This window comes from Tiliqua scincoides, chromosome 5 (assembly GCF_035046505.1).
Source record: "Tiliqua scincoides isolate rTilSci1 chromosome 5, rTilSci1.hap2, whole genome shotgun sequence".
Classification (NCBI taxonomy): Eukaryota; Metazoa; Chordata; class Lepidosauria; order Squamata; family Scincidae; genus Tiliqua; species Tiliqua scincoides.
Window position 1 is genome coordinate 125668293 of NC_089825.1, and position 9973 is coordinate 125678265.

Sequence of the window (9973 nt, forward strand, 5' to 3'; positions counted from 1 at the left end):
CCTTTCTTCTCTGTGACCAGGCAGCGTTGCCCAGTGCTGTGTTCCGCTGGGGGACTAAGTTCGGTTTTACTGTCTCCCCTCTCCTCCCCAGGGCACCAACCGCATCCTGTCAGAGCGGCGATCTGAACAAAGGCGACTGCTGAGTGCCATTGGTTCCTCTGCCATCCTCGATAGTGATCTCCTGAAACTTAACCAGCTGAAGGTACCCAGATTCTGTTAAGCAAATGAAAAGAGTAGAGCAGATGATAGAAGCTCTGGAAATGCAGGGTCCTAAGTACATCCCTTGGGGAGAGAGAGAGACAATGAAATTGGCAGTGTACATTACCAATGCTGAGGCTCCCTAGAATTCATGTTGTGCTGAGAGTTGCTCAGCAGAAACTACTGCTCTGCCCCTTAAGCTTGGGTAATCTCTCCTCTTGTCTTGTGGATTTATATCTTTAGCTAACATGCTCCTGCTGTTTTCTGAAAAAGCCCTAAGTGATTTCAGTTTCTGTTTTTGTTGTTGGTAAAAACAGCAGTTTTTAACTCCCATGGTGCTTGTTTTTCAACCTCCCTTTAGAACCACAAGGACATCAGTTTGGCTTAAAAAAAATTCAGAAATGAGATTATAAGAAATCTGGTTATGTGCTATTAGTTTGGTGATGCGCGCATGAGCTAGGCATAGCCAAGGCTCCCTTGTCCCCCTGTAAGCACACGAAGACTCTCATTCCCCTTGTATTTGTTCTTCCTCTCTTTACCACCCTTTCTTCCCAACAGTTCCGCAAGAAGAAGCTACGCTTTGGCCGGAGTCGGATCCATGAATGGGGCCTCTTTGCCATGGAGCCAATAGCTGCTGATGAGATGGTCATTGAGTATGTGGGTCAGAACATCCGGCAGGTGAGCCACAGCAGGGCAAGGCCTAGGAGATAGGGCTTTGTTGTAACTATTTTGGTGTCTTGTACAAGGATGTTGTAGCAACATGGAAGACCACTATAGCTTTAGCTCAGGGGTTATCCCCACCCTTGATTTACCATTTGTTTTTAAAGCAAGGTAAAATTCAGTGTCTAAGGGAACAAATGTTTCCATACCTTGAGAAGACCTCTGCGTATGCCTCCCCACCGCAGGATGCAGTACATGCCCCATTGGCACAGCTGCAGCGGCATTGGAAAATTGGATAGGATTAGGCCCTAAAACCAGGAATAACCATAACACCCCTGTAGCAGCCTTTCCCAAAGTAACTCCAGCGTACTCGTCCCTGTGCCAGGCAACCAGAATGTTAAAAAGGCCTTTGTACATCTATCATAAAGTGTTCCGGCTTTGGCTGGGTTCAGAGGAGAGGCAGTGGTGAAGGTCTCCATTCTGTGTCTTGTTTGGTCTATCTGAAAGTGTCATATTAAGAGAGCTTCCCTGTCAGAATTTCAGAAATTGGTCCCAGTGGAGGAGGCAGTTCCTGATTTAGTTATGATCATTCACATTCTGTTTCATCCTAGACTTAAAGAAGCTCTCGCTAATTAAAATGGCAACTGTGCAATTTAAAAAACAAGAAGTACATTTCCATAATTAGAAATGTCCTCCAGCAGCAACACTAACCTGGCTTCTGCTCCCAATTACCATAGACAAAGTAGGATAAGCCTGTATTTGCTTGCTGAAGACACCTTTTCCCTTTTGAAGTGTTGGTAGTGGTGTCTGCACTGAAGCCTATGCAAACATTTGGCTCTAAGGGATGCTGTAGAGACTGTCTAGAGCAAGGGAACCTTTTTAGTGCCACTTTGGGAAACCTCATTTATTTTATAGGATGTGAATTCAGTACATTCCAGCCTTTGGTCCATGCCTGTGCAAAGCCTTTAAGTGATGGCTGTCCAGCTACATTTTGTTCCTGGGAAGAAATAATAGGTAGCATTTTTACAGTGCTTTAAAGTGCTTGGAGCACTTTGCATGTACTATCATGTTGTCCTTACAACAGCTATATAGTGTAAGATATTATACTCCCTACTGTAGCTGGGGAGCTGAACCTGAATGGAAGTGACTTTCCAAGCGTCACCTGGTGAGAATTCATGGCAGGAACAAGATTCGATTGTGGGAAGTCCTGATTTGCAACTTAGGGTGCAATCCTAACCCCTTATGTCAGTGCTTTCCCGCTGTGGCTTAGCGGTGCCAATGGAACATGTGCTGCATCCTGCAGTTGGGTGTCACTCATGGAGGCCTCCTCAAAGTTAGGGAATGTTTGTTCCCTTACCACAGAGCTGCATTGCCCTTACCCCAGCTGCATTGCAGTGCTGGAAAGCACTGACGTAAGGGGTTAGGATTGCACCCTTAGTTTCTTAGTGCAACTCAGTGCAGACCCTCATGAATCACTTGTGGCTTTTGCCCTTTGGAAGCTGGCTCAGTCCCATGCTGCCTTCTGCTCAAGCAGCCTTTTTTTTTTTTTGGTACCCTGATTTGTGCCTGACCACTTGTTCTCTGCAGATGGTGGCTGACATGCGTGAGAAGCGGTATGCCCAGGAGGGCATAGGGAGTAGCTACCTCTTCCGTGTGGACCATGACACGATCATTGATGCCACTAAATGTGGCAACCTGGCCCGCTTCATCAACCATTGCTGCACGGTGAGTTGTGGGAGAAAGAGGTTCTCATTCTTGCAATTTCAGTTACTATCCTTTTCTAAATGTAGGTTTCTATATGGTGGTGTCAGATAATGCAGCACTTTAGTAACCCCTGCCTGAAACCTTGGGTAGCTGCACTAGTGAGTTCAGTAGACTAGCTCATCAGATGGCGGCTGATTGGGTTCTACCGGTATCCCAGGTTATTGTCCCAGTCACTTAACCATTTTATGTCGACTTTACTCAACTAAATATTGAGGTAGATCAGGCAATACCCTAAGTAAACATGCCAGGAGTGAGCTTCAATCAGCATCTGAGCAGCAGAAAAAGCTCCAGGGCAAGCGACCTAATGGGCCTCATGTGGTTCACAGGCTACCTGTTGAGGAACCAGAGGCACAAATTCCTCCCACCTTCTCTTTCTGTGTTCTTAGCTCCCTTTATCTTCAGACAAAACGGTTTTGATATTCCTATGCTTTGGGGTTCCTGTGCATTGAACAAGGGACATAATGTTGGGGGTAGCTACAAAGAGAGCTTCTGGGGAGTTGCCACTGAAACAGATGAGAGGGGGTGGTTCCCACACTGGTGTAGGGCTAACTGTTTACCACTGTGGCCAGCTCACCTCTGTGTATCTTTCCCTTTCTTAGCCCAATTGTTATGCCAAAGTCATCACCATAGAATCCCAGAAGAAGATTGTAATCTATTCCAAGCAGCCCATCAGCATCAACGAGGAGATCACATATGACTACAAATTCCCCATTGAGGAAAACAAGATTCCTTGCCTGTGTGGCACAGAGAATTGTCGGGGCACCCTGAACTGAGACCCACATCTATGGCATTCATATTTATTTTGTTGGTTACTCTTACCCAATTTGCATCCTTTACTCCCCTTTATCCTATAGTTCATTTTCTCCTCCCCACAGAGTTGTGGTGGGAATACTCTGTCGCCTTAAGACCCGTTCAGACACCTTTTAGATCCCAACCAGTGAGAGAGCACTTCCCTCTTCTCAGGTGTTAAATCAATGAGAAGTTTCCTTTATTTCCCACCCAGTAATCAGAATTACTTTTCTCTTTCTGCCCCCCTTTGTGCTTTCAAAAAAGCAAAAATTTTTGTGTTCATTTTCATTAGTGATTCCACATCCCAACTTCTCCCTGGGAAAATCATTTATTCTGAAAAAGAACCTGTAGATTTTTGAGTCTTTGCAGAAATTGATACCCCCCCCCCCCAAAAAAAAACACCTTTCCTTCTGCGTTTATGAAGACCTGAGGATTAATTGTGGTTAATTTTTCAAGACCAACCAACTTTGCTTTTAACATTCAAAGGATAGCTTGTTTGTGTACTGAAGAGGAAGGCAGGAGAATGTTTGTAGTCAGACTGTCCCTTTCGGGTTAGGTTCTTCAGCACAAGTTGCTGATAGCAAAACTGATCAGTTGTAGCTGTGACCATTCTTGAAGCAGTGGGATGCTCAGTGTTCTTGAGGACCTGGATTACTACAAGAGCAAGTCTCTTCCACCAGAGGCCTCTGCTGTGGGATTCAAGGTGTTAGTATCCAAGTACAAAGGAGGCTTTGAGCATCTAGCAAGGCATCAGAGGTATCCCTCATTTTTCCCCTGAAATACTGTTGCATATGACCATGACGACTCTGGCTATATTTGTTGTCATGACTGGAAGACTGGAACCTCCTTGCTTCAGAATCTCTTTTAATGTTAAGTACCACCTTGTTTGATCCTCTTTTCCTTTGGAATGCTTGCAGCCACCCAAGTAGAGGTGGTACTTAACATTGGCATTACAGGTTCCCTGCCCCCTTTCCTCTGACTTTATTCTGTAACGTGTAGTAAGATAAGGGGAGAGAAAAGAAATTAAACCTAATATAAAAAGGGTTTGAGTTTCTTGTTCTAGTTATGTCTTCAACCAAGCTGACTTACAAAGTAAGCTAAGACTTCCCCCATCCCACTTACCCCCCCCCCATCCTCATAATTTTTCTTTAGGAGAAGAAAGTTGTATATATATCTATTCCAGATGGATTGGCTGTTTCTTGTAGAAACACACAAGTTTATTGGTATGTAAATATTTTATTTTGTTTTCCTCTTCATACTAAAAAGAAAATTGTAAATAATGTTGCAATGTATTTCCTTCTCCTGTTTTTATTCACACTTGCACTGTGTTACCCTATTCCTTTGATGCAAAGTGGGTGTCCCCCCATGATAAAGCATACAACCTTCCGATATTGCACTGGAAGGATCAAAAAAGAGTGTGTGTGTGCGTGTGTTTCTTAAATGGGAGTCAGTTTTCAAAGTTTGAAGACTTTGAAATTGGGCATATGGAAATCTTTTAGCAGGTTTTTTGTTTGTTTTGTTTTTGTTTACTTGAAACAAATTCTGTCTTCATCCTGTTGTGTTGGTGAGGAATTTTTTTGTTTTTTAAAAATGACTGATTTGAGTAATTCAATTTGAGAATACGTTTCACTGATGTGTGTTTCCTCAGTGACCTTCTTATCGCTGTGAGGAATTGGGTGCCTTCAAAAGTCCCTGTTCTGGCTTTTCAATAAGGGAAGAAACCTTGACAGGGAACTAATGAAAGTGGGAGGGGGGTATTTTCAGGGAAGAAGTGATCGGAGGATGAATGCTTAGCTATCCTGTGTCTGCTACTCCCCTCCACTGCCATCACTCTTCTTCCCCAGCTGCTTTCTCTCAGACTGACAGCCGTCCAAGGAAAGAATCCATTTTCTTCCCTACTTCCATCCATTTGGTGTAAATGGAATAGTAGTTATGTTCTTATGTTCTTAGTTGCTGCAGTGGCCCAACAGAACAAGAAAAGAGCTCATATGAGAAATCTTGTGTTGATCCAACAAGCCATTCAGATGTCAGGGATGAACTTCAGAACCACAGTCTAATGTGTGATTTCAGAGGGTGGAACTATACTATCGGCAATCTTGGGTTCCCAATTCTGTGCTTACTGAATAACATGGATGCTTGGGGAGTTTGAGCAGTGATGCAATTTCAGGATAAAAATCACTGCTGCTTCATCGCAGTCTCTCTCTCTCCAGCCCAGGAGAAGGGCAGGTGAACCATCAGTCACTTCTCTACTGAAAATGTCCCCTTCCCTCTCATGTTGCTACTACTCCGCAAACATGGTTGAGAAACCCATGTTGGCTGGTGCATGTAGTTTCACTCCAAACATTTCAGTATTTAAAGGGAAATAGTCCTCCTGCTTGGTTTTACACAGAAACCCTTTCCCGCTCCATGTTTCCTTGGCATATCCTCTTGGGGCAGGTTGAAGGCTGCCAGAATATCATGGTCACTCTTACATTAATGCCTCTAGATTTGAAACCATCTTTGGGGAGGCTTTGTAAGGAACTAGTTCTAGACAGTCTCAAAAGGATTATCTTTTCAAGGCCATGCAATCTTAGCTTCCTCCCCTAAAAGCCTTCACCAGTTTTGTAGTATTCAGCTTGTTGTTTCAAAGAACTGTAAGGTTTGGTCTCTTTTTATAAAGCTCTGGCAAAGCTGGCCCAATAGAAGGGGGAAATGAGATTTTTTTTTTCCCATTTCTGAGAAGCAGCAGTTTGCTGAACTTTAATCTATGACTCTTCCCTAGTAGTTTGGTCCTTGACAGAAGCTGGTACAATTTTTTTTCCTTCCCAGCACTCCCTTATCTTTAAAAGTAGAGAGGGGGGAAGTTGTGGAACATGGTCTTAGCAATGTATTCTAAAGAGAAAGGAAAATGGCAGATGCTAGCATGGAGGGTCGAGTTTTGTATGCTGTTGGAGTAACTGTGGGAAAACAGAAGTGTTGTCCATCCAAAAGCCCAAGGGTGGCCTCTTGTTTATACAGGTTTCATTGTGAGTTGAGTCTCTCATATTGCTGTGTGTCACACCTTTGGAAGTTCGTTTCAGGTTCACATTATGTAACAAAGCAGAAGCTATCTTCCTTTTGAAAGCTGCTGCATTTCCGTGTCTGGTTTCTCTGTCTTTGGAATTGCCACCTGTCCGCATGTTGGTGACCAGCAGTCATCTTCTCTTCGGTGCTGTGTAGACAAACCATGCTTAACATCTGCTTGTGGACTAAAAAACAAAAAGGAAGTTCTTACTTTTTTTTAGTGAGTAACTAAAATGAAGTTCTTACATTTTTTTAATGAGTAGCTGTGCCAGCAGTGTTTCTTTCCATACCCAGAGTGTGATTTTTTCCAGTCCAATTTTTTCTCAGTTTACTGGAGATTCACCTGAATGATAGATTAATCCTTCCTGATTAAAATGTGAATTAAAAGGGGGATAGTCCCCTCCCTTGTTACACTCTTCAGGTCTCTGGCAGTTGAAGGAACTCTGTCTTGTCTTCAGTGTGCACACCTGACTTGAATCATTGTTATTTTGAAGTGTCTCCCTCCTGAGTTCTTAGCTGTATAAAAATTCTTCATTGTCTCATGTTAAAAATGATTCTCTTTCTTTTGTATACACACACTTCAATTCTTAGTGATTCAGACATTTGGGGTTTAATTCATACCTTAATTCATACTTTAATTCATACTTACCTGGAATTTCATAAAACTACTTTTACCCCCATTTTGAGCACATTTCCACTCAGTAGCAAAACATGTTCTTGCCATTTGACTAATCAAATGGCAGGATTTGGCTGAAGACTTTTTATGCATCTTCCTTTTGCATTTCTTCAGAAATAATTCTCTGAGAATCTGTTTGATTGGACTTTTTTCAAGTTGCTGTTTTAATAGTTCCAGTTCATTAAAAACTATCAATTTAAGGGTTCAGTAATGAGAACCTTCGAAGTCTTCCTTACTTTGAATTAAACTAACAACCACTTTTGAACCTTGGCAATTAGCTAGCCCATAGCAGCTCCGTGTGCCAAGATTTTAGGGTACTGGCGGGTTCTGGTTCTAACTTTGTTGATTTCCTCAGTTTAATGCTGCAAGTTTAAACCAAAATAAGGGCCATTTTTAATCATGCACAGGGTGGAGGCAGGAAGGAAGAAAAGATCAAACCACATAATTTCTCTGGATTGTGTTTGGCAGCAGGCATTTGCAAAGCTGACTAAACCTCTGCAAATTGTTATGGCATATTGTATCCAGTTTCTGCTTTTATTCTCTTTAAATCATTTCTGTTGAAGGCTTTCATACTATGCCCACAAATGATTCAGTTTCATCCCTGCCCATTCCAAATATTTTAGGGATAGAGTTTAGCTGTTTTTAGAACTCAATTCTTCTTGTAGACTTGTAGGTATCAAACATTCCTAGGGTGACACACAGCTGAAGGATTAAAACATGCATAAGTGAAACGCAGCTGAAGGATTAATGATGTGTATATTTTCCTGACTTGTCTCATTTGACTATCTAGGAGTAGTTCTTTGTGGATTGATTCTCCTTTGACAAAGCATATTTTTAGGTGTTTAATTTTAAAAGCAGTTAAACCCTTTGGTATTTCTGAGTCTTGCTGGAAATCTATTCTGGTGTTCATTTGCATAGACAAGCAGGTCTTCTCTAGCTGTTAACAGAAATTACTTTTGTTCACTCACTAGTAGTTGTGCCAGGCAATTTCTTGGATTGACCCCTGATCTTGTTGAGAGTTCTCCGTTCCATCTTTTGAATGTGTGTATTTTAAATATCAGTTGCAGTGAAACTATTATTTTAATTCCCCCCCCCTCGCTCTTCATCTTGAACTTTAGAAATTTTGGTGGCTCCAGGTTTTGTCTTCCACTTACCAAAGCTAGGAGGACTGGAAACTATCACCCCAAAATTTTCTATGTGGAGTCATTTTGACAGCTGGTATCCTGCACCCATTCTCATCACACATTTCCGAAGGAAGTGATTTTTTTGTTTAGGAGAGAAAGAGAAATAACCTGCATAAATGATTCCAGATGCTTTATTTAAAAAATAAAATAAAAACCAAGTTCTTCTTATCTTTCAAGGTTGACTCCCCCATGAGCTTGTAGCACTGAAAGGTTCTAATATTGCTCCTCCCACCTCTTTCCTCGATGTGCATTTTATCTGTGTAGATATATGTATAAAATGTTAGATATAAGAAAACAATATCTATACGGGGAGGGTTATGCTTTTTAACCTTCTCTAGCAGCAGTGGCAACTTCGCTGAGAATTTTGTGTTAACTGCAGATAGTGGAACCATGCACACATGGCTGGATGGATCCGTCTTTTCATTTCTTCCCTAGCTGCCCAGCGGATGGGTCCCTTTAAATTTGCATACCTACTCTCCTGTCTGTCTATATAAATATTATATATATATAAATATATATAAATATATTTTCATTTGATCTTATTGGCTTCCTACTTGTACATATGTTAATAATTTGTGGATTCATTACTTGGTGCCAGATAGCACATTTTTATAAAAGTCATTAAACTTTTATTGTACAAAAAAGAAACCAAAGCACAACCATTGTCTTCATTTCTCTGCGCAAGGCTGTGTGTGTGTGTCATGGCAAAAAAAAGGCTGGATTTCTACTCTGAAGAAACTCAGCCTGCGTATTCGGAATCTTGCAACAGCTCTATTCCATACATGTGTTCTACTAGGGGAATCCGAAATCAGTACCTACTTGGAAGTTTGCAAGTAAAATCAAGAAAATACAAATGTCCCTGCAAAAGATTGAATTTTTATGAGTGAATCAACCACTCCCAAGAGTTTTTTTTTTTCCTCCCCTTCAAACTTTTGCTGGTTGTTAGTGCTCACAGAGGCTCAACCTTTCATGGGTACATCAGAGCCTTTGTGAGATTTTGGTTTGCAAAGGCATTCAGTCTTTTGTGGGCATTTGCTTGGAAAATATTCAAAAGCTCAACTTAATTTCAGGTTGAACACTGGGATGCTTGTGCACCACTAGCATGGAGAAGCAATGTTGGGGTAGTGACAAGCATTCTGGATTAGGGCTAAGGAGATTTGGGTTCTTATCCCCATTCAGCCATGAAACTCACTGAGGATGCTTGGACCAGTCAATGTTTTTCAGCCTGACATACCTTACCTGTGTCTGATAAAACATTTCCTTCCATTCCTAGGACCAAATTAATATGTGTACTCATTTCTTCCCCAACTTCAGCAGCAACTGGGCATTCCCAATATATACATCTTAAAATAGCCCTATGCCTCTGATAAGCAGCAGTAGAAACCACCCATTTATTAAAACTTTCTATGAGTGCCTAATGTATTATGTGAAAAAATTTTTCTGCTAAATTAGAAAGATTAGACCCATTTCTAAAGGATCACAGAAGTGGGAGACGGATAGTTTTTGAGGATGTGGTTTTGCTTCCGGTAATGTACTTCTTTGTTCTCCTGTTGCCTCTGATCAAACTGGTTTTTGGAACCATGCCTAAAGCTGTTTACTGGAGGTGAAACTGGGTTCACCAGACACACCAAATGCAGAAATTCCTTGTTCAGAACACCTT

The 9973-nt window shown here is 41.7% G+C and overlaps 1 protein-coding gene across 1 annotated transcript in view; it reads left to right on the forward strand.

Moving 5' to 3' along the window:
- The window catches only part of SETD1A (SET domain containing 1A, histone lysine methyltransferase), a 38787-nt gene extending 29879 nt beyond the window's left edge, over positions 1-8908 (forward strand). The window contains exons 17-20 of the mRNA XM_066631088.1: positions 92-202; positions 757-876; positions 2446-2583; positions 3222-8908. Coding sequence (XP_066487185.1) covers positions 92-202; positions 757-876; positions 2446-2583; positions 3222-3395 — 543 coding nt within the window. The 3' untranslated portion in view covers positions 3396-8908. The remainder of the gene's footprint in view (positions 1-91; positions 203-756; positions 877-2445; positions 2584-3221) is intronic.
- The last annotated feature ends 1065 nt before the right edge of the window (positions 8909-9973 follow it).